Source organism: Littorina saxatilis, linkage group LG8, assembly GCF_037325665.1.
Source record: "Littorina saxatilis isolate snail1 linkage group LG8, US_GU_Lsax_2.0, whole genome shotgun sequence".
NCBI classification, from domain to species: domain Eukaryota; kingdom Metazoa; phylum Mollusca; class Gastropoda; order Littorinimorpha; family Littorinidae; genus Littorina; species Littorina saxatilis.
Window position 1 is genome coordinate 4108789 of NC_090252.1, and position 25935 is coordinate 4134723.

Sequence of the window (25935 nt, forward strand, 5' to 3'; positions counted from 1 at the left end):
TTCCTTAAATGCGCATTGTGTTGCATTCCATACAATGTATTTCTGTATTTTATATGATTGAATATTTTTAATGTGCGTCTGTCTTTATGTGTTGTATATATAAAGGACAGGTTGGAAGAATAGGCTTTGCCTAAAACCTTTATCCTTCTGTAATAAAGTTCTGAGTCTGAGTCTGAGTCTCTCTCTCTCTCTCTCTCTCTCTCTCTCTCTCTCTCTCTCTCTCTCTCTCTCTCTCTCTCTCTCTCTCTCTCTCTCTCATACACGTTAAGAATATCTGTAAAAAGCTGTCAAGCAATCTCCATCTCCTATCTAAACTAAAACCCTTTGTAGACAAGGAGGGACTGAAAATGTTTTACGTGGCACACTGTCTATCATATATTAATTATGCCTCCACTGTATGGTGCGGTGCCAGTGAAAATATAATGAAAAAACTAAACTCCTTGCACAGAAGAGGTGCTAAGCTTATTGTAACCAATCCTTAATCTGTCCACGTCAGAAAAGTTGAAGGTAGCCAATATTCTTTCACTTCAACAGCAGTTTGATTACAACATCTTAATTCTAATGTACAAGGCGCTCAATGAGCTGGCCTTACCATACCTAAATGCATTCTTGACTAAAGCTTCCGAGCGCTATGTGTCAAACAAATCTATATATTACCAAGGACTCGCATAGATCTATACAAAACTAGCTTTGCTTTCGTGGGACCTTCACTGTGGAACTCTCTTCCTTCGAATGTACAAACGTGCCGTTCATTGAACGCATTCAAAACCTCCCTCAGGAAACACATACTGAGGTCTTCATAAGTTACGCTGCCGGTATTGTAGCTAGCTTTGTTAATTATAATTATTTTATTACTCTGAAATATTGACTGCTGCATGCCTACATAATGCTAAATCTACCTGTCTTAGTAGGCTCACTGTGTGCTTGTTGAATGGCACTTAGTTGTGTGTATATTATTATTAGTATTATATGTGTTCCTCCTTGTGCGTCTGCGTGTGAGTGCGCAAGTGTGATTGCGTAATTAATGTTCCATTCTGTAATTGCTTTATTGATGTTCCATTCATGTATTTTCTACTACTTTTCTCATTTATTATTACTGTATGTTTGATGTTTCTATGATTCTAGTCGGGCGCACGCGTGAATATGTGTTTGTGTGAATGTAAAGGGCACATTGTAAGATTAAGCCTATGGCCTAAAATGTCTACCCTTTATGTGAATAAAATGGTCTAAGTCTAAGTCTAAGTCTCTCTCTCTCTCTCTCTCTCTCTCTCTCTCTCTCTCTCTCTCTCTCTCTCTCTCTCTCTCTCTCTCTCTCTCTCTCTCTCTCTCTCTCTCTCTCTCTCTCTCTCTCTCTCTCTCTCTCTCTCTCTCTCTCTCTCTGGCTTTTTTCTCACGACGCTGCATTACATAGGACTCGCTTTCCTTTCAGTGAACGAAGTGGCTGTTTTCCCTGTGTTTGTAGGTTGCTACAGCAGCTGTTGGCCATGTCAGGAAAACATGCTCAAACAGCACGACGGGGATTATGTGCAGCATTTTCAACGGCAAGCGCGGTGTTGGTAACCAAGACAACGCTATGGACGGTGACTGTGTTATTCTCGGTGACGGCCCAGCCCTGCTCAGGGGACTCAGCTTCGACGTGATGAAGGACACCTTCGAGGCCGTGGATAGTAACGGTGACGGTGACGGTGAGTGTCTGCTCTGCTGCTTTATTTCACGACTTCCAGACCTGGAGCATAGCTGTTGTCTGCCTAGTTTGTCCAATGACAGCCCCCGACACATAGATAGTATGATTAACATGCTGTTGTCTGCCTAGTTTGTCCAATGACAGCCCCCCACACATAGATAGTATGATTAACATGCTTTTGTCTGCCTAGTTTGTCCAATGACAGCCCCCCACATATAGATATTATGATTAACATGCTGTTGTCTGCCTAGTTTGTCCAATGACAGCCCCCCACATATAGATATTATGATTAACATGCTGTTGTCTGCCTAGTTTGTCCAATGACAGCCCCCCACATATAGATATTATGATTAACATGCTGTTGTCTGCCTAGTTTGTCCAATGACAGCCCCCCACATATAGATATTATGATTAACATGCTGTTGTCTGCCTAGTTTGTCCAATGACAGCCCCCCACATATAGATATTATGATTAACATGCTGTTGTCTGCCTAGTTTGTCCAATGACAGCCCCCCACATATAGATATTATGATTAACATGCTGTTGTCTGCCTAGTTTGTCCAATGACAGCCCCCCACATATAGATATTATGATTAACATGCTGTTGTCTGCCTAGTTTGTCCAATGACAGCCCCCCCACATATAGATATTATGATTAACATGCTGTTGTCTGCCTAGTTTGTCCAATGACAGCCCCCCACATATAGATATTATAATTAACATGCTGTTGTCTGCCTAGTTTGTCCAATGACAGCCCCAGACATATAGATTTTATTATTAACATGCTGTTGTCTGCCTAGTTTGTTCAATGACAGCCCCCCACATATAGATATTATGATTAACATGCTGTTGTCTGCCTAGTTTGTTCAATGACAGCCCCACACATAGATATTATGATTAACATGCTGTTGTCTGTCTAGTTTGTCCAATGACAGCCCCAGACATATAGATATTATTATTAACATGCTGTTGTCTGCCTAGTTTGTTCAATGACAGCCCCCCACATATAGATATTATGATTAACATGCTGTTGTCTGCCTAGTTTGTCCAATGACAGCCCCCCACATATAGATATTATGATTAACATGCTGTTGTCTGCCTAGTTTGTCCAACGACAGCCCCCCACATATAGATATTATGATTAACATGCTGTTGTCTGCCTAGTTTGTCCAATGACAGCCCCCCACATATAGATATTATGATTAACATGCTGTTGTCTGCCTAGTTTGTCCAATGACAGCCCCCCACATATAGATATTATGATTAACATGCTGTTGTCTGCCTAGTTTGTCCAATGACAGCCCCCCACATATAGATATTATGATTAACATGCTGTTGTCTGCCTAGTTTGTCCAATGACAGCCCCCCACATATAGATATTATGATTAACATGCTGTTGTCTGCCTAGTCTGTCCAATGACAGCCCCCCACATATAGATATTATGATTAACATGCTGTTGTCTGCCTAGTTTGTCCAATGACAGCCCCCCACATATAGATATTATGATTAACATGCTGTTGTCTGCCTAGTTTGTCCAATGACAGCCCCAGACATATAGATATTATTATTAACATGCTGTTGTCTGCCTAGTTTGTTCAATGACAGCCCCCCACATATAGATATTATGATTAACATGCTGTTGTCTGCCTAGTTTGTCCAATGACAGCCCCAGACATATAGATTTTATTATTAACATGCTGTTGTCTGCCTAGTTTGTTCAATGACAGCCCCCCACATATAGATATTATGATTAACATGCTGTTGTCTGCCTAGTTTGTTCAATGACAGCCCCACACATAGATATTATGATTAACATGCTGTTGTCTGCCTAGTTTGTCCAATGACAGCCCCAGACATATAGATATTATGATTAACATGCTGTTGTCTGCCTAGTTTGTCCAATGACAGCCCCCCACATATAGATATTATGATTAACATGCTGTTGTCTGCCTAGTTTGTCCAATGACAGCCCCCCACATATAGATATTATGATTAACATGCTGTTGTCTGCCTAGTTTGTCCAATGACAGCCCCAGACATATAGATATTATGATTAACATGCTGTTGTCTGCCTAGTTTGTCCAATGACAGCCCCAGACATATAGGTATTATGATTAACATGCTGTTGTCTGCCTAGTTTGTCCAATGACAGCCCCCCACATATAGATATTATGATTAACATGCTGTTGTCTGCCTAGTTTGTCCAATGACAGCCCCAGACATATCGATATTATGATTAACATGCTGTTGTCTGATTAACATGCTGTGGTCCGGCCCCCGTGGCGCAGTGGTTAGCGCATCTGACTGCGGGTCGGAGATCGTGGTTCGAATCCCACAAGGGGTGCGTGGGTTTTTTCGAGTGCTGGGACAGGGCGGCGTGAGAGCATACTGGGAGAAGGAACAAGCAAGAGAAGAGAGGATGAAAACAATAAAAAGAGAAACAAAATATAAATTAAAAAAATGATTAAAAAAATTAAAAGAAGAAGAGAAGAAAAAAAAAAAACTTTAATTTAGAAAAAGAAAAAAAAAAAAAAAAAAAAAAAGATAAAAAAAAAAAAAAAAAAAAAAAAAACATGCTGTTGTCTGCCTAGTTTGTCCAATGACAGCCCCAGACATATACGGTAGATATTATGATTAACATGCTGTTTCTGTTGATCTAGTTTGTCCAATGACAGCCCCAGACATAGATATAATGATTAACATGCTGTTTCTGTTGATCTAGTTTGTCGAATGACAGCCTCAGACATAGATATTATGATTAACATGCTGTTTCTGTTGATCTAGTTTGTCGAATGACAGCCCCAGACATAGATATTATGATTAACATGCTGTTTCTGTTGATCTAGTTTGTCCAATGACAGCCCCAGACATAGATATTATGATTAACATTCTGTTTGTGTTGATCTAGTTTAGTTTGTCGAATGACAGGCCCAGACATAGATATTATGATTAAGATGCTGTTTCTGTTGATCTGGTTTGTCCAATGACAGCCCCAGACATAGATATTATGATTAACATGCTGTTTCTGTTGATCTAGTTTGTCCAATGACAGCCCCAGACATAGATATTGTGATTAACATTCTGTTTGTGTTGATCTAGTTTAGTTTGTCGAATGACAGGCCCAGACATAGATATTATGATTAAGATGCTGTTTCTGTTGATCTGGTTTGTCCAATGACAGCCCCAGACATAGATATTATGATTAACATTCTGTTTGTGTTGATCTAGTTTAGTTTGTCGAATGACAGGCCCAGACATAGATATTATGATTAAGATGCTGTTTCTGTTGATCTGGTTTGTCCAATGACAGCCCCAGACATAGATATTATGATTAACTTGCTGTGTCTGTCGGTCTTCCCTTATGCAAACAATTATACGGTGCTTTGAATAATACGGTACTTATGCGCTAGCATGGTTACTCACAGTTAGACAATAATATGACGTTTGTTGACTTGTTGACAGACGAGGTGTGTGTTTTTGTGTTTGTTTGTTGTTGTGGTGGTTTTTTGGGGGGGTGGGGGGTGGGGGGGGGCGGTCTACTGAGGGGAGCATATCGTCTTCTGAAGGCCGAGGTTGATAAAGACTTAACAGAAATCGATGTTTGATGATTTGTCCCATATGAACATTGAGTTTTGTTACTCAGCTAGTTGAATGAAAACTCGTGAAAATGACGACGATAAGGTTATTTATCGCATTTTTACTGATCACATGACAAAAACTGCTGTTGTCATTGGTCAACTAGGAACTGTATATCAATTGACATCGCGCAGGAAGTTCCCAGCGAATATGATATCGCGCAGGAAGTAGTTTATCCATTTTAATTTTGAAGAATAAAATCTCACCTGAAGGAAACAAATGTCTCCCTTGTTTTTAAATCACAAATTTATAAAAGACAAGTAATTGAATCAGAAAGATTAAGCTGTGCAATGAATAAAATCAAACTTTTCCCACCCAGCTTTAACAGAGAAGTAGTAGAAAAGAATGTTACAATCTTACCGACTGAGGTTGTTGGAACAGCCATAAACAAAGCTGACCTTGAAAGTACCAGTAGTGGCAGCTACTTAGAAAACTGTGAGATCTCTTGCAGTGTTTCAGCGCACATCACTCACAACAAGGCAGGAAATGAGCAGCTGATTTAAACAGTTCGCACCTGTATGAACATTGTCCACCTTTCTTAGTCGTAGCCATACAACATCAACCGAACAACGTTCAGCATCTTTCACACAGTCACAGCGCCTTCGGAGGACGCCATTTTGGATGCGTCGTAAGCGAGACTGAGCTTCGACAACATTATTATGCAGTCCGCCGATATCGACAAATACCTGGAAGCTTTCTTGGGCACAGAAAATGAGCCAGAGGACTTCGCTGATACTGCCTGGCGCACTTCAGTTTCTGCCATCGTTCATAAATGCCAAATCGAACAGTCAACAAGTCGCGTAAGGCGAAAATACAACATTTAGTCAAGTAGCTGTCGAACTCACAGAATGAAACTGAACGCAATGCAACGCAGCAAGACCGCATACTCGTAGCATCGTCAGTCACCCGCTCACGGCAAAGACAGTGAAATTGACAAGAAGAGCGGGGTAGCAGTTGCGCTCAGAAGGATAGCACGCTTTTCTCTACCTCTCTTTGTTTTAACTTTCTGAGCGTGTTTTTAATCCAAACATATCATATCTATATGTTTTTGGAATCAGGAACCGACAAGGAATAAGATGAAAGTGTTTTTAAATTGATTTCGAAAATGTAATTTTCATATTAATTTTTATATATCTAATTTTCAGAGCGTGTTTTTAATCCAAATATAACATATTTATATGTTTTTGGAATCAGCAAATGATGGAGAATAAGATGAATGTAAATTTGGATCGTTTTTAAAAAACAATATTTTTTTTTACAATTTTCAGATTTTTAATGACCAAAGTCATTAACTAATTTTTAGGGCCACCAAGCTGAAATGCAATACCGAAGTCCGGGCTTTGTCGAACATTACTTGACCAAAATTTCAACCAATTTGGTTGAAAAATGAGGGCGTGACAGTGCCGCCTCAACTTTCACGAAAAGCCGGATATGACGTCATCAAAGACATTTATCAAAAAAATGAAAAAAATGTATGGGGATATCATACCCAGAAACTCTCATGTCAAATTTCATAAAGATCGGTCCAGTAGTTTAGTCTGAATCGCTCTACACACACACAGACAGACAGACAGACACACACACACACACACACACACACACACACACACACACACACACACACACACACACACACGCACATACACCACGACCCTCGTCTCGATTCCCCCCTCTACGTTAAAACATTTAGTCTAAACTTGACTAAATGTAAAAAGAGTACGACTGAGGAAGTAACTGGGACATTCTTCGCTGTTCCTTCTCACTGGCAACTCCACTGAACTTGTTAGCCTTTGTTGGTGATCTGTTTCGACCCTATATTTTTGTTCCTTTTTCATTATAAATGCCTTATTTTGTCTGAGAAAAAGAACCAGTTACTGAAAAATAAAAGTAAGAGCAGCAAAGTTACGCGGAAAGCAGGAAAAGACAATCCAACATTTCCAACATTAAATACAAGGCAGTAGCCTCCCTTGCGTTTGTCTGACTTCTTAGGTAGGTAGGTCTATGATTCCTACTGTTCCGAAATCGAATGCGATAAAATCGTTATCGTTAGATTTGACTGTGATATTACCCGCTATTACGAGCTAGTCGTGTGACAGAGAGTTTTCTTGCACACGAGACTGTAGATGTTTCACGACGGCTTTAGCCGGAGTGAAACAGCAGCAGTCGAGTGTGCAAGAACACTCTCTGTCACACGACTAGCTCGTAATGGCGATTATGTCTCACAGCTTCAACAGAGGAGAGAACAAACACGTTTTGCGTACTCACGCTTGATAAACCTAAACACAGGAGCAGCCATTGTGGAGAGATCTACTTTTTGACGAAAGTGAACGAACAACTATGAATGACGTCTCGGTATATGTGAATGACGTCACAGTCATCGTCACAGTCTGTATCTTTTGAAGCATTCCATTCTTCATGACGTCTTTCTGTGTCTGCATCCGCGAAATGTTTGTTCTTTCCGGGGTCTTTGTCATCTATGTTCAGAACTCTGTCCTTCTAGTTTCAGACTAACAGGCCTCCTGAGCGAGCCACTTTCCAAGGGAAGCTAAACTCGCGTATGGAAACAGTACTGTAGTCTGGGATGCCGTTTTCAGTATTCTCAGCGTTGAAGAATTTGTAAAGAGAAGACACGACAACAGCAGGAGAAATAAAAGTCGTGTGTGCATTTTGGGGCATTTGGAGGGACGATTTCGAGTTTGAATCCGTTCTTGCACATGCTCCAAAGCGTGTAACATACAATCTTGCACACGTTTGCTTTAGTAGTGGCAAAGAAGGAAAGCGTGTGACATCAACATTTATCAGTCTGAATGTCTCGAAAGGCTGAATCATATCAGATCTCGGCTTACGCCTCGATCTGATATGATTTCAGCTTTCTCGACATTCAGACTGATAAATGTTGATATCACAGTCAAATCTAACGATAACTAATAATGGTATTGCCTTGCGCTGTTTTTATAATTAGTCAAGTTTTGACTAAATATTTTAACATCGAGGGGGAATCGAAACGAGGGTCGTGGTGTATGTGCGTGTGTGTGTGTGTGTCTGTGTGTCTGTGTGTCTGTGTGTGTGTGTGTGTGTGTAGAGCGATTCAGACTACTGGACCGATCTTTATGAAATTTGACATGAGAGTTCCTGGGTATGAAATCCCCGACAGTTTTTTTCATTTTTTTGATAAATGTCTTTGATGACGTCATATTCGGCTTCTCGTGAAAGTTGAGGCGGCTCTGTCACGCCCTCATTTTTCAACCAAATTGGTTGAAATTTTGGTCAAGTAATCTTCGACGAAGCCCGGACTTCGGTATTGCATTTCAGCTTGGTGGCTTAAAAATTAATTAATGACTTTGGTCATTAAAAATCTGAAAATTGTAAAAAAAAAAATAAAAAAATTATAAAACGATCCAAATTTACGTTTATCTTATTTTCCATCATTTGCTGATTCCAAAAACATATAAATATGTTATATTCAGATTAAAAACAAGCTCTGAAAATTAAATATATAAAAATTATTATCAAAATTAAATTGTCCAAATCAATTTAAAAACACTTTCGTCTTATTCCTTGTCGGTTCCTGATTCCAAAAACATATAGATAGTCACTAAGATATGATATGTTTGGATTAAAAACACGCTCAGAAAGTTAAAACAAAGAGAGGTAGAGAAAAGCGTGCTATCCTTCTTAGCGCAACTACTACCCCGCTCTTCTTGTCAATTTCACTGCCTTTGCCATGAGCGGTGGACTGAAGATGCTACGAGTATACGGTCTTGCTGAAAAATGGCATTGCGTTCAGTTTCATTCTGTGAGTTCGACAGCTACTTGACTAAATATTGTATTTTCGCCTTACGCGACTTGTTGTTTTTGATATTAATTTTGTCGACAGACCATCTATTTCGCATTATGACAGGGTGTCAAATGTGTGATGAGGAATTGCTCAGTTTTTATGTTTTTATTCCTTCTTCGCATAATTTTGTGTGTGCTTGGTTTGATGCGTTTGACCTAATGACGTCATCACTACGTCACCAGATGGAGATGACGTGCTGGATAAGGCAGAGTTCATCGAGTTCCTGGAATCTCTGAGTAAGTTGCATCATAACATTTTGCCAAGTTTTGACTAAATGTTTTAACATAGACTGGGCATCGAGACGATTGTCGTGGTGTGTGTGTGTGTGTGTGTTTATGTGAGTGTTTGTGCGTGTGTGTGTGTGTGTGTGTGTGTGTGTGTGTGTGCGCGCGTGTGTGCGTGTGTGTGTGTGAGAGAATGCATTCTCGGCGATGACTGATTTGTTGTGTTGATATTTTAGTTTGATACTGACTGACTAAATGTGTGTTTTTTATATCACTTCATGCTGTCTGTCTGTCTGTCTGTCTGTCTGTCTGTCTGTCTGTCTGTCTGTCTGTCTGTCTGTTTGTTTGTCTGTCTGTCACTTCCTCTGTCTTTCTTTCTGTCTGTTTGTCTGTCTCTCACCCTCTCTCGGTCTCTTTCTCTCTCTCTTTATTGAAAATACTGACATTCATTAAATAGATTGTCATCTGATTTCCACAGACTTGCTGAACCATTGCATTACAAAGGCCGCCAAGGATGCAGACAATGAGTCCTGATCAAGTGTGTCTGTGAACACCATTGTCTGACAGTCTAAAATGTCACAGCGTCACCAATGACCGATTTGAAAACAATAAAATGTTGGAACTGATTCAGTGAATGTCTTCGGCCTTTTAGTGCTTGTGTGTGTATGTGTGTGTGTGTGTGTGTGTGTGTGTGTGTGTGTGTGTGTGTGTGTGTGTGTGTGTGCGTGTGTGTTTGTGTGAGTGTGTGTGTATTAGAGAGAGTGTGTGTGTTTATGTGAGTGTGTATGTGTGTGTGTGTGTGCTTATGTGTGTGTGTGTGTGTGTTTATGTGAGTGTTTGTGCGTGTGTGTGTGTGTGTGAGTATGTTTGTGTGTGTGTTTATGTGTGTGTGTGTTTGTGTATACATGCACACAAACAGTCAACACTGCCACAGCTATTTACCACCTAATAGCTGTCATTGTCCAGCTGTGTTTAAGGGCTTGGGGTCAGGGGTGGGGACAAGGCTACGCATGTTGTCCAGTGATGCCCAGGTTCTGGAAAAAAAATTGAAACAGAATGCCAGACATTTGTGAATGTCTGGTTGGATAGCTATTATCCCTTTTAGTTGATGGAGTAAAAACGCTTGAAAGCCACCCGCACGCCGGAGACAGCTGTAGGGCAAAGAAAAGCGCTGTGTTGTACGGCAGTCCCGCATTCCCACAAGTCAGGAAGTTGTTATTGAAAGGAATATATCTCTGTGTTGTACGGCAGTCACGCATTCCCACAAGTCAGGAAGTTGTTATTGAAAGGAATATATCTCTGTGTTGTACGGCAGTCCCGCATTCCCACAAGGCAGGAAGTTGTTATTGAAAGGAATGCATCTCTGTGTTGTACGGGAGCCCTGCATTCCCACAAGTCAGGAAGTTGTTATTGAAAGGAATATATCTCTGTGTAGTACGGCAGTCCCGCATTCCCACAAGTCAGGAAGTTGTTATTGAAAGAAATATATCTCTGTGTTGTACGGCAGTCCCGCATTCCCACAAGTCAGGAAGTTGTTATTGAAAGGAATGTATCTCTGTGTTGTACGGGAGCCCCGCATTCCCACAAGTCAGGAAGTTGTTATTGAAAGGAATGTATCTCTGTGTTGTACGGGAGCCCTGCATTCCCACAAGTCAGGAAGTTGTTATTGAAAGGAATGTATCTCTGTGTTGTACGGGAGCCCTGCATTCCCACAAGTCAGGAAGTTGTTGGGGAAGGAATGTATCTCTGTGTTGTACGGCAGTCCCGCATTCCCACAAGTCAGGAAGTTGTTATTGAAAGGAATATATCTCTGTGTTGTACGGCAGTCCCGCATTCCCACAAGTCAGGAAGTTGTTATTGAAAGGAATATATCTCTGTGTTGTACGGCAGTCCCGCATTCCCACAAGTCAGGAAGTTGTTGGGGAAGGAATGTATCTCTGTGTTGTACGGCAGTCCCGCATTCCCACAAGTCAGGAAGTTGTTATTGAAAGGAATGTATCTCTGTGTTGTACGGGAGCCCCGCATTCCCACAAGTCAGGAAGTTGTTGGGGAAGGAATGTATCTCTGTGTTGTACGGCAGTCCCGCATTCCCACAAGTCAGGAAGTTGTTGGGGAAGGAATGTATCTCTGTGTTGTACGGGAGCCCTGCATTCCCACAAGTCAGGAAGTTGTTATTGAAAGGAATGTATCTCTGTGTTGTACGGCAGTCCCGCATTCCCACAAGTCAGGAAGTTGTTGGGGAAGGAATGTATCTCTGTGTTGTACGGCAGTCCCGCATTCCCACAAGTCAGGAAGTTGTTGGGGAAGGAATGTATCTCTGTGTTGTACGGCAGTCCCGCATTCCCACAAGTCAGGAAGTTGTTATTGAAAGGAATGTATCTCTGTGTTGTACGGCAGTCCCGCATTCCCACAAGTCAGGAAGTTGTTATTGAAAGGAATGTATCTCTGTGTTGTACGGGAGCCCTGCATTCCCACAAGTCAGGAAGTTGTTGGGGAAGGAATGTATCTCTGTGTTGTACGGGAGCCCTGCATTCCCACAAGTCAGGAAGTTGTTATTGAAAGGAATGTATCTCTGTGTTGTACGGGAGCCCTGCATTCCCATAAGTCAGGAAGTTGTTGGGGAAGGAATGTATCTCTGTGTTGTACGGCAGTCCCGCATTCCCACAAGTCAGGAAGTTGTTATTGAAAGGAATGTATCTCTGTGTTGTACGGGAGCCCTGCATTCCCACAAGTCAGGAAGTTGTTATTGAAAGGAATGTATCTCTGTGTTGTACGGGAGCCCTGCATTCCCACAAGTCAGGAAGTTGTTGGGGAAGGAATGTATCTCTGTGTTGTACGGCAGTCCCGCATTCCCACAAGTCAGGAAGTTGTTGGGGAAGGAATGTATCTCCACAACTCGCTTTATGACCATGGAACTCGGAGAAGGTACCTTGGATTCTGACATTGGCTTGGAGCGGTTCTAACACACACTATTATTATTATTATTATTATTATTATTATTATTATTATTATTATTATTATTATTATTATTATTATTATTATTATTATTATTATTATTATTATTATTATTATTATTATTATTATTATTATTATTATGAACATGTGTGCGCCTAATCTAAATATAGCCCTAGGCGCTTACAAAATATACAATACATAGTGAACATTATACGAAACACAAATCGACAAGGACCAAGACACTCGGACTCATACACTCGCAGACAGACGCACAGCGAGAACGCGACGCACTCACTCATACCAACGACACTACACCTTGGATTCTGACATTGGCTTGGATCGGTTCTAACACACACTACACCGTGAATTCTGACAGTGGCTTGGAGCGGTTCTAACACACACTACACCTTGGATTCTGACAGTGGCTTGGAGCGGTTCTAACACACACTACACCTGGGATTCTGACATTGGCTTGGAGCGGTTCAAACACACACCACACCTTGGATTCTGACAATGGCTTGGAGCGGTTCTAACACACACTACACCGCACCACACTTCACTACATTACACTTCACTACACTACACTACACTACACCGCACCACACTTCACTGTGACTACACTACACTTCACTACACTACACCGCACCACACTTCACTACACTACACTTCACTACACTACACTACACCGCACCACACTTCACTACACTACACTTCCCTACACTACACTACACTGCACCACACTTCACTACACTACACTTCAATGCACTTCACGACACTTCAATTCACTACACTACACTTCTCTGCACTTCACTGCACTACACTACACTTCACTGCACTACACCGCACCACACTTCACTACACTACACCGTACCACACTTCACTACACTACACTACACTACACTACACTTCACTACACTACACCGAACTGCACTTCACTACACTGCACCGCACTTCACTACACCACACTTCACTACACTACACTACACTACACCGCACCACACTTCACTACAGTACATTACACTACACTACACCGCGCCACACTTCACTACACCACACTTCACTACACTACACTACACTACACCGCACCACACTTCACTACACCACACTTCAATGCACTACACCGCACCACACTTCACTACACCACACTTCACTACACTTCACTACACTACACCGCACCACACTTCACTACACCACACTTCACTACACCGCACCACACTTCACTACACCACACTTCACTACACTTCAATACACTACACCGCACCACATTTCACTACACCACACTTCAATGCACTACACCGCACCACACTTCACTACACCACACTTCACTACACCACATTTCACTACACTACACTACACTACACCGCGCCACACTTCACTACACCACACTACACTACACTTCACTACACCGCACCACACTTCACTACAGTACACTACACTACACTACACCGCACCACACTTCACTACACCACACTTCACTACACTACACTACACTACACCGAACCATGCTTCACTACACCACACTTCACTGCACTACACCGCACCACACGTCACTACACCACACTTCACTACACTACACCGCACCATACTTCACTACACCACATTTCACTGCACTACACCGCACCACACTTCACTACACCACACTTCACTACACTACACCGCACCACACGTCACTTCACTACACTACACTGCAACACACTTCACTACACTACACTACACCGCACCACACTTCACTACACTACACAGCACCACACTTCACTACACTACACAGCACCACACTTCACTACACTACACCAAACTTCACTTCACTACACCACACTTCACTTCACTACACCACACTTCACTACACTACACCACACTTCACTACACTACACCACACTTCACTTCACTACACCACACTTCACTACACAGCACCACACTTCACTACACTACACAGCACCACACTTCACTACACTACACAGCACCACACTTCACTTCACTACACCACACTTCACTACACTACACAGCACCACACTTCACTACACCACACCACACTTCACTACACTACACCACACAACACTTCACTACACTACACCACATGCACACCACACTTTACTACACTGCACCACACTTCACTGCACTTCAGATGACTTCAATTGCAGATGGTTCGCCTTGAAGGGCAATGCTAATATTTTCTGTATCGTTCCAATTGTATTTTTTTTTTTTCTTAACACTAGTTCCTTGTCCCGGTGTGGTGCTCTCACACCGCCCCTTCCCTGCTCCATCCACATCTGAATTTGGTTCCGCTGCCAGACTTGTCGACTTTTACAGACGCTCCAGGGAGGGATGTCCAAATTTAGTATATGTACTGCGTGGACAGCACACCAAACCCTGGGATACATAGATTTAAATACCCTAAACTGAGCCTTAGATTTACCCTTGGGGGCGGGGGTGGGTTGGTGGGACGGAAGGGGGACAGAGAGAGCTAACAATCTGTGTTTCGCGCCTTCTGTAATAATACGCATCTACATGAAACTAATGTCACACGCATTCCTTCTTTGCCACTACTAAAGCAAACGTGTGCAAGATGTAGAGGTTACATGCCGAGTCTCAGTGATTATTAAAAATAATGGTCGAAGTTAGCTGATCATGAAAAATGCGAGCTTTAGCGAGCTTTTTCATGACCGGGAACTGAGACCATTATATAGAGCTTAAACAATGACCACGAGTTGATTACTGGAAAATAAACCACTCGTGGGTATTTGCAGCCGCTTGGTAATTCACGAGTGTGCGGAGCACACGAGTGAATTACCAAGCGGCTGCAAATACCCACGAGTGGTTTATTTTCCAGTAATCAACGAGTTGTCATTGTTTAAGCTATTTATACAACGAACAACACGGGTCGAACATGCAGTCATGCAGACGACATTTTGTACGCAATTTCATTTCAGCCTAATCACTCAGAGTGTCAAATGCGCGTCATTCAAATAGTCCTTATTCTTTTACTTTATTCTTAGTCTCCGACTCGTCGGCATTATACTTGTCTGGTCTAAATATCGGACCCCATTGCTACGATTAAAACACAATAGCGTTTATATAGCTATTCTGACATTACATTCTGTGTTAAAATCATGTTTTTGTCAGCAACAAGGACCAGAATGGTCCATGTCGTTGATAGCAGACGACGGTTCCCTTTCCGCATGAAGCCACGGAAATAACCGAACATTGAAAAAAAAACGGACATATATTACGAAGAAAACTCGGGATAACCGGATGTTTAGCATTACGTCAATATGCTAGGAATCATATGACGTCATGACGTATCGTGCTTGCCTACGTAGATTGTATATGTTCGAAAGTCTGACTTCTGTTGTGAATTCGCGTGGTGAAGACTGCGGTAAATCTGTAGATGATAAGAGAACAAGGATTGTCTCAGAAGAAACGACTAAATGTTTCAGACCGGTAACTTCATTTCAACATTGCACTATATAATGGACGTTCTATGTGACAGGAGAGTTTGCTGATTTTGTGTTAAACATTGGAGAGATCGTCTGCTAGAATCAGAGATAGGTCGCTTCAGATTGCAGCTTCTGGAAATTTGCAAGGTTTGTTGCCTGTTAAAGAACTGGATTTTACACGTACAGTAAGCAACAACAAAAACACACACAAAGCAAATGGCATCGTCTGTCGACTAGTCACATAAACAAACCTGGCGAGGTATGCGTGTACTTCATACACGTCAGCCATTGTTGTTACAGTTTTGAGTCAACGTTGTACGTATTCTTCCGCAACAGGGTCCAATCGTCTGGGTTTCAAATGTTCTAAAAATAAATTCTAGTGTTGATTATTTTTTAGCCCTCTTTATTCTTACTTCGAATAATCCACGTGTGATTTTTGGTGTAATCAAAGTAGTTCGTTCTAATTTCTCACTTGTCTAAAAATAATCAACTAGATTTAATCCACCCCTCGGTTGCATTGCAGGAGTTGTATAATTTTTTATAATCACTGAGACGAGGTGTGTAACCTCTTTATTCCTCCTTTCTTCAGTTATTCAAAGAAAAGAGGAGGTTTTTTGCGAAAGTTTGATCGAATCCTATTCACTCAACCAGTCAACCTGCGCAGGCGATCGATTAATGCGCGGTTGTATAGTTCCGTGCAAATCATTCCATTCTGTTAACACTTGTTGTCAGTTTTCCTATTTTGGAATAAAATCAAGTACACAGATATGCTGTTATTCTGCTGTGGCGGCAAAGGCAGATATTGTGTGTTCTGTATATGTTTTGGTATCGCTTGGGATAATGTTCTTTCGTCAAATGGGACTAGCAGACGAACTTTTGCACCCGTGTTCCAACGTTAAAAACTGTATGAAGTTCAGTTTTCTGGGGAAAATAGTGTATGAAACCGCTTTATGTTGTTTAAATTGATGAGAAGTGTGCATTTGATTGCGTGTGATCTGTTTATTAAATGAAATATTGTTGAAAACTGACCGTCGGATTGCAGTCTGTTGTCAAAGAAACTGAGTGAAAAGAAGGGGAACTACTCTTGTCGCTAGACAAAGTATGAGTTACTTGCCTTGTGAAATTGCTTGTGATGAACGTTTGAGCACGGCAGATCTAGATTCAGAAAACAACCGAACTCACAGATTTTATATGGAGATTCATGTGTTCAGGCCTGTAGTTGTTAATTTAAATGCGGTATGTTTGTATTGTTTGCTCCAGAGATGTATACTTCGTACATTAGAGCGTTCGGAACTTTTCAGTCGCAAAAAGTAGTACCGAAACAGAGCAACTTCTCAACCCATTGCACTATCGAGGATTCAGGCTGTTGCTGGGTCGTTATTTGTTTGGTTGCTGGGTCATTATCGAAAAATAACTAGCTCTACAAGTTTACAGAGGTAAAGAAGCAGAGGGGGGAATAATGTATGTTACACGCTTTGATGCCGAAATCAATTATTTTGATCATGCATTTATTTCTGAAAATGTTTACCTTCACATACATTCAGTCACTACCTTAAACACTTATGTTTTCAGTATTCATTTCAAGTGATCACGAACGTAGAAAAATGGGTATCAAAGTGTTGTTACATTTTGTTGTGCATTCTGAATAGTGTACAAACAGGCCTTGGTCAGTCAACCACGTTTTATCTGTGTACTTGGTGTTTGACGGAAAAAAAATAACACCAACCCCGTTCTCTTGTATATAGCTGAAAGCCACATCTTCTTCTTCATTCAATTTCTGTTTTCAAAAGCTTCGTCAACTTTCCACTTACACGACAAGCTCCCTCTACCAAGCTTCAATTAGGAACCCTGAATGCGAAAGGTCAAAACAAAACCATAGGTACTACTTTCACTATCGTCGTCTGCAACGAAAACCGAAAATGGCGAAACGCTTTGCTACGTACACAGAGGACGAAATTTCAAAGAAAACATCAAACCTTACACCTGTGACTAGGAAAAGTTGCATGGACAGTTCCGTGCGGATCTAACCACGTATCAACGTACATCCGATGCTCAGGACCTACAGATAGGTGACGCTTTGGCGATTGACGCTTCGTCTTCAGCTCTAACACGCACGCAGACAGTCAGGCAGGTCTAATCTGCACCAGCGGTGTTGGAAGATTTTGATTTAGAAACACTCGAATGTTACTTCGACGAGATAAATGAACCAAAAGACGAACGTGTGCCCCAAATTCGGAAAATATTCTTTCAAAACGGCACTGTAAAAACCATCAACATCGCTGTGAGAAAATAAACAATACAAACACAACCAGTTCCCCTGTGGAACATTTCGGGTGGACTTCCCCACGACCTGACCTACACAAATCTTCCGTGTTCGTTCGCGCTTTGCATTCAATCTGTTTTAGTGCGCGTGTGTGTTTGTGTGTTTAGCTTTCGTTGGTATGTGCTGTTTGGTTCAAAAATAAGTTTATCTTTTTTCATTGAAAGATTCAGAAACGTTGGTTGATATTTTGCTTAATGTATTCAACCAGAAAAGACACGAAACGTATTGAATCTATTTTCTGCGCGCATGCGTGTGTAGGGCATGTGTAAAAGGGCAATTGTGTTTTTCAGTCTTGTTTTGTGCCTGTTATTTCGCCCCCAAAAACTCATTTCTGTCTTTCTATGCCTATGCTGTGAGACATAATCGCTATTACGAGTTAGTCGTGTGACAGAGAGTTTTCTTGCACACTCGACTGCTGCTGTCTCACTTCGGCTACGCCGTCGTGAGAGATCTACAGTCTCGTGTGCAAGAAAACTCTCTGTCAGATGGGAGAAATTAGTTAGTTCTGATGTTAATGGGAAGTTTTTAAAAACTGTAAGAAATGTGTATGAAAATGCCAAGTCTTGTGTTAAAGTTAATAGTGAGTGTTCTGGATATTTTCCCAGTTTGTGTGGAGTTAGACAAGGGGAAAACTTGTCACCGTTGTTTTTTGCTCTATTTTTAAATGATCTAAAGCCTTTTCTGTTGGAAAATAGTAATGGTTTACAATCTATGTCAAGAGAGGCTATTGTGGCTGGAATGGATGATACGGATGTAAATGCTTTGTTTCAAATGTTTTTATTACTGTATGCGGATGATACTGTGATCTGCTCAGAGTCTGAAAAAAACCTGCAAGAATGTTTAAACAAAATGCACGAATACTGTTTAAAATGGCGTCTAAATATTAATGTAAACAAAACGAAAGTTATAGTTTTTTCCAGAGGTAAAATTAGAAATAAACCACTGTTTACGTACAATGGCAATTTAATCGAAGTAGTGTTTGATGTAATGTACTTGGGCCTTAAGATTAATTATAATAATACATTTTCAGTCGCACAGAAGAATCTATATGATCGTGCCTCAAGGGCAATGTTTGTTCTTTTGCGCACTTGTAGACAATTGTCACTGCCTGTGGACATACAAGTTGACCTGTTCGATAAAATGATTGCTCCAATTTTATTGTATGGATGTGAAGTATGGGGTTTTGGCTCCTGTGAACTTGCTACTAAACTTCAATTGCGTTTTTATAAAATTGTTTTCAAACTAAAAAAATCAACTCCAAATGCTATGATATTTGGTGAACTTGGAAGATATCCACTAGATGTTAATATGAAATGTAGAATGCTTTGCTATTGGTATAAACTGATTAGTCCTATTCATAAAAATAAATTTTCAAGTATTGTGTATTGCTTTACTCATAAATTGTATATCAACAAGATGATTGAATCCAAGTACTTATGTTTCATTGAAAAAACCTTAAATGAAATTGGTCTCTCTGGCCTTTGGACTTCTCAAGAAAATATTCAATACTCAAGCACATGGTTTAAAAAGAAAGTAAAAAGAAGCTTATATGACCAGTATATCCATAAATGGTTTACAGAAATTGGAACAAAAAATATGTTTTGGAATTATCGAATGTTCAAAGATATTTTTGCATGTGAAGACTACGTCACAACCCTGCCATATCAGCAATGTGTTTCAATGATGAAGTTTAGAACATTAAACAACAATTTGCCTGTGCAGAAAGAACGTTATCTTAACATCCCGAGGTCAGAAAGAACTTGCACCAAATGTGTATCGCATGACATAGGTGATGAATTCCATTATTTATTTGTCTGTGATTTTTTCAAAGAAGAAAGAGCTGAGTTGTTACCACCTTACTATTGGAAAAAACCTAATGCACTTAAATTTAAAAAGTTGTTTGCTACTAAGAAAAAGAAATTGCTAAAGAATATTTTGGACTTTACTAATAGAATTTGTAACAGTTTTTCATAATTTTTTATTTATTTTTATTTTATTTATTTTTTATTTTTTTTAATTTTATTTATTTATTATATTAGCATATATCATGATTGTATTGATTGTATTTATTGTTCAAAATGCCCCCATGGGTTATGGACTAATAAACTTGAACTTGAACTTTGACTAACTCGTTATTGCGGGTACCCTGTTAAATGCTGGGAATATTCAGGATAAGCCAGTCAAACGTTCCCGCCAGGCAGGCCGGTGTTAATTGTATTGTAAAGAGGAGGAGCTTTCCTGACCCTTCCAGCCCACTTTGACTACCAACATTGTTATGTTTTCTCTCATCATTCAGACAACAGGAGACAAGATGAATCTGTCAGTTGCACGTTTACTGTCGCCATTACAAGCCAGACAGGAAGAGGAAGTACTATATGGTTACTTCCCCTAGACTAATGTCCAGAGGGGTGCACGGACAGATGTGCATAATGCAACATCCCCTTTCGTTTAAAAAATAAATAAATAACAACATAGGAACGAAAACGAAAATAGAAGGAAAAAAAATAACAAAACGCGATCGAGAGGGAGATAGAAAACGAGACCGAGGACGAAAAACGCGACGCGATTGTCGAACGAGATACGCGACGCGATTGTCGAACGAACGAGATGCGACGCGGTGCATTGTCTGTGTACGCCCAAGGGCACTTCAGTCATTCAGTGTTAATTGTACACAAAGTCTTTCGAACGATTCAATTTGATCTCGCGATTCGAACGGCGTATTGGAATTCGGGAGCTGCATGGTGTAGTTGGAGCTCCGGAACAGGGTTGAGCGGTGGTCGCCGTCGGTGTCCCTGGCAGGCGGACTTTATCTGGTGATGGTGTCCCTGATGGGCGGACTTTGTCAGGCGATGCTGCTGGTAGGCCTGGCTCTGAAGGGGTCGTCTTTGTGGACTTCTGGCTGGAGGAGGGAGTTGAAGCAGGGTTGGGATCAGGGACGGCTGCCGCAGGAGGATTCAGAGTTTGTCGAAGATGTACTCTGTTCCGGCGGTAGAGTGCGCCGTCAGCTTCAACTTCATAGGAGCGGTCGTCCAATCGTCGAGCGACAACTCCTTTTTTCCATTTCTTTTCGCCAAGACGAAAGGGTTGCAGTCTGACGGAGTCACCTTCTTCAAGAGTTGGGAGGTCTTTCGAATGTTTGTCAAAGTTTCTCTTCTGCTTTTTCTGGCTCAGGATCAGCTTGTCCTTTGCTTCGTGGTCGAGTTTGGGCTTCAGGAGCGTCTGAGTGGTGGGGAGGAGTGTTCTTGTACGTCTATTCAGGAATCGTTGTGCAGGGCTGGTTCCCGTCGCCTGGCTGGGAGTGTTTCTGTGGTTCAACAGGGCCAAGAACTGATCTCCATCTTGGTTTTTTCGCAGCAGTGACTTTGCCGTTTTAACGGCTGACTCAGCTTTGCCATTTGCTTTGCTGTTGTATGGGCTTGAAGTTCGATGTTCAAAGTCGAAATCACTGGAGAACTTCTTGAAGTTCTCAGAGGTGAACTGTGGGCCGTTGTCACTGATGAGGACACAAGGTGAGCCATAGCGAGCAAAGTGACTTTTCAGTTTCTTGATGATGGTGGTTGATGTTGTGTTTTCCAGACGATCAATTTCCCAAAAGTTGCTGAAGTAGTCAACGGTGACGAGGTAGTTTCGACCTTCAAATTCGAACAGATCAACACCAACTTTCTCCCATTGGCGGGATGGGAGGTCATGTGGCATGAGGGACTCGGGTTGATTAGCGCTTTGGAAAGTGCTGCAGACTTCACATGAAGAGATGAAGTGCTTTATGTCTCCTGACATTCCGGGCCAGAACAGGCATTCTCTGGCTCTTTTGAGACAGCCATCGATTCCTGAGTGGGTTGAGTGAACGGCAGTTTTCATTTCATGTCGCATGGAGATGGGAACAACCACACGCTCGCCTTTGAAGATAAGACCGTCTTGAACTGAGATCTCGTCTCGAAAACTGAAGTATGATGTCAGTTCTGCAGGCAAGTCTTGTTTTTCTTCTGGCCACCCAGTCATGATGACTTTTTTGAGACGTTGCAGTGTTTCGTCGTCATCTGTAGCGTTTTTCAGCTTCTCCAGTCTTTCTTGTCTAATTGGAAGGAAGGCTACCATGTTGACAAGCTCAATGTCTTCTTGTTTGCTTGGAGCGTTGATGTATGCTCGAGACAGGGTGTCGGCCAAGTACATCTCTTTCCCCTTTTTGTAGCGGACGACAATGTCGTACGCTTGAGCACGGAGCATCATACCTTGTAGACGACGAGGAGCGGCAGAGAGTGGTTTCTGCAGAATGGCCTCCAGTGGCTTGTGGTCACTTTCTATGTGAACGAGTCGTCCAAACGTGTACTGATGAAATTTTTCGAGTGAGAAGACGATCGCCAGCATTTCCTTTTCTATCTGGGCGTATCTTGTCTCAGTTTCCGTCAGAGCACGGCTAGAATACGCTATGGGGCGACCACCTTGCATCCTGTCGGCGACGCCAAAGGGAGTTTGGAATGTTGTCAGCAGACTTGATTCTTTGTCGAGGTGGACGTGCCAGTAAGCATTTCTCAAATCGAGTTTGGAGAACACCTTTGCGCCCGAGAGTCTTGGGAGAAGATCTTCCATCACGGGTAACGGGTAGTGTTCTCGCTTGAGGGCCTTGTTGAGGGGGCGCGGATCAATGCAGACGCGCATTTTGCCTGATTTCTTCGTAGCGACCACCATTCGGCTGCACCAACTTGTCGGTTCTTCCACGGGAGCGATGATTTCTTCCTTGGTCAGCTTGTGGAGTTCTGCTTCCACTTTGGATGTCATTGCGTGAGGGACGCGACAAGATGCAGAGATGACAGGCACAGCATTATCTTTAAGTGTGAAGGTTGCAACCCCAGGTAGGCTTCCCTGGCTGTCACTGAAGACATCGCTGTGGTCATGAAGAACGTCAGATTTCTCGTCGACTCTTGAGACGCTTTCAAAGTTGTCATAGTTTACAGTGATGAGTCCCATTTCTTCACTAAGCTTCTTTCCCAGGAGTGGGGTAAGATTCTCTTTGATGACAATGAATTCAGTCTTGTAGTTGTTTCCATTCCTTGGATTCTTGATGCACAGGTCTGTTTTCCCCAGCGGTTTCAAGACAGTTCCGTTGTAGACATAGAGATTTTTCTTGGTTTCTTTCAGAGCAGCATCCTTGGCGTGCCTTGCGGGAATGATATTCACACTTGCACCGCAGTCAACCTGACAGGCGACGGTGTTTCCCTGGACGATCATTTTTGCTTTGATGATTTTCTGGGATTGTTCTTGTTGCTTGCTGTGAACAGCTAACAGTTGCTCAGTGTCAGATTCAGAGTCCGAGTCACAGACGTCGATGCTGTGAAGTTTAGTCTTTTTCTTAGCCATGTTTGTGCACTTGAGAGCAAAGTGATTTTTCTTCTGGCACTGCTTGCAGGTCTTACCCCATGCTGGGCACAGTTCTTTCTTCCAGGTGTGAGCTTGGCCACAAAATTTACAGGACGTCAGTTTCGGTCTGTTACGGTCACGGTCACGGTGGCTGACACTGTAGGCTTCAGCACCACTTTCATCCACAGCAGAGACTGAGAGAGATTTGAGTTGTTGGGATGTTGACTCGGCAGCCCGACACATGTGGACACACTTTTCCAGGGTCAACTCAGCTTCCTGCAGCAATTCTTTTCGTGTGGGGCCATCCTGTATTCCAAGAACAATACGGTCGCGAAGTAAAGTATCTTTGAGACATTCACAAAAGTTGCAAGTGTTGGCCAGTGTGCGCAACGTAGCTATGTAGTCCTCAACATTCTCGTTGGGTTTTTGATCTCTCTTGTTGAAGACATACCTCTCATATGTTTCATTCCTCTTCCCAATGAAATGATCGTCGAAGGCGTCCATGATTTGTTTCACTGTTGGATTGTCATCCAGTTTCAACCCGTTGTAGACAGTAAGGCCTTCTTGGCCCAGAGTGTGCAAGAAAAGAGCTCTAGAGTAAGGGACATCATCGTCTTTAAGTCGTGAGACAATGCAGTAGTTCTGCCACATTTGCTTGAAAAGTTTCCACTCTTCACACCCTTTCTTCACATTTAGAGGTGGGGGAGGGTTGACTCTGGCATTGTGGGGACGTTGTGGGTTTGCTGCTGGAGCTTCAGCCATGATAAAGAGTTCAGAGTCTTGTAAATGATGAGATAAACACACTACACGGGAGATCAACTTGAGATCGGGAACTGCTCCCACTTGCACTGAAGATCGATTCAGAGAAGAGAGGGTTTCTACTCACAGTATCGGAGGTCAACATTCAGTCAAAATGTCACTGGATACATGATCTGCCACCCGCTGCCACCATGTTATGTTTTCTCTCATCATTCAGACAACAGGAGACAAGATGAATCTGTCAGTTGCACGTTTACTGTCGCCATTACAAGCCAGACAGGAAGAGGAAGTACTATATGGTTACTTCCCCTAGACTAATGTCCAGAGGGGTGCACGGACAGATGTGCATAATGCAACAAACATGGCGGCGATTCGGCGAGTTGAGAGATGCGACAGAAGCAGCAAGATCCCTTGGCCTCCATTGACCACAATGGAAATGAGCTGCAGCCAATCAACGTTCAGACCCTCTGCCACAAGGGAGACTATCCAGGTCATGCCTGTGAGGAGAGACAGTGGTGCGCATGCGTACACGTGGCGCTGCGCCTCCCGTGCCTCTTCCGATTCCAGGCGGAGACGGGTGACCTGTGAAAACAGAAAGAATGACGCGTGAACATTCAGTCAATCTGTCAGCCCAAATCGTCCTCTCAGTCATCAGTGCAGTGATCGAATAAATAACATAAAACTACACAAGATCCTGTCACTAATTGCTACTATGTGCAGTCTGTTTAACAGGTGTAAATACCGCCAGTTAGCTATCTACCTTACCTAACCAGCCTCAGGGGCGGATCAAGTTGGGGGCTCCAGGACGGAGATGCCGATGTTGCCGGCGGTTTCCTGACCCGGCGCCACGACGACAATGACCCGTGGTGGTAGGTCAGTAGTAGTAGGGATAGGGATGCCTGACCCCCTTTTCGCAATGCGCATGGGGTAGGGTCCAAATTTAAGGTGCCTGTGTTTAAGTAGTGATAAAGAGGGATTGTGTTTGAACGGTTTGATTGAGCTTATATTTTGTCATGTGATTTCATGCGCCTGTACCTGTTGGCTCGGTGCTACACCCCGCCCCGTGCTGTGGAAGATTGTTCTTTTGTGTGTGTGTGTGTGAAGTATCATAGTACCGCGGGACGCAGGTGACGCGTGGTCCTTTATAATGGGGTCATTGTACGGCGTGCTTAGTTCAGGCAGAGAGCTTTTGTTGTCATTGGCTCACGTAAGTGTAGCCTATGCGATGCTAACTTTTGTCTGTCTGTGCGTGTGTATGTGTGTGTGTGTGTGTGTGTGTGTGTGTGTGTGTGTGATAGAAACTTTAACATTTGACTAAACACCGAAATACTAATTTTACCTGGTTATTATCCAAGCAACAGCTTCAAAGTATTGAAGCAATGATCAACATTTCGTCGGCACGTATGTAGTTAAAGTGTGTATCCAAAGAAAACGGGTGGTGGGGGGTTTTGGGCGGGTAAAAGCAGGTGACTGGTTTGTGTCGTGTGTGGTATGTAGATCAGGTCAGGGGTCAAGATCAGGTCAGGTCACGTGAAGGATTGTGGTATAGACTCACTTTCCAGTTCTCACCTCTGCATTCGAAGACGATTTCACATTGTTCGATTTCTTAGCTCAAGAAAAATAGATAAAGAAGATACCAAAGCCAAAGGAGATTTCCAACAGTTTGATCTGCACAGCGTGTTTCCAGTGTCTGCGCAGGGAAGATAAGCTGTCGAAAGCGCAGTG

General features: G+C 42.3%; 1 protein-coding gene across 2 annotated transcripts in view; it reads left to right on the plus strand.

Annotated features, from left to right (window-relative positions):
- Positions 1 to 10014, plus strand: part of LOC138972559 (uncharacterized) — a 35784-nt gene extending 25770 nt beyond the window's left edge. The window contains exons 3-5 of one of the 2 annotated variants that reach the window (XM_070345209.1): positions 1463 to 1685; positions 9343 to 9396; positions 9863 to 10014. In XM_070345209.1, coding sequence (XP_070201310.1) covers positions 1463 to 1685; positions 9343 to 9396; positions 9863 to 9918 — 333 coding nt within the window. In that variant the 3' untranslated portion in view covers positions 9919 to 10014. The remainder of the gene's footprint in view (positions 1 to 1462; positions 1686 to 9342; positions 9397 to 9862) is intronic. The other variant, XM_070345210.1, reaches the window with a different exon arrangement.
- The last annotated feature ends 15921 nt before the right edge of the window (positions 10015 to 25935 follow it).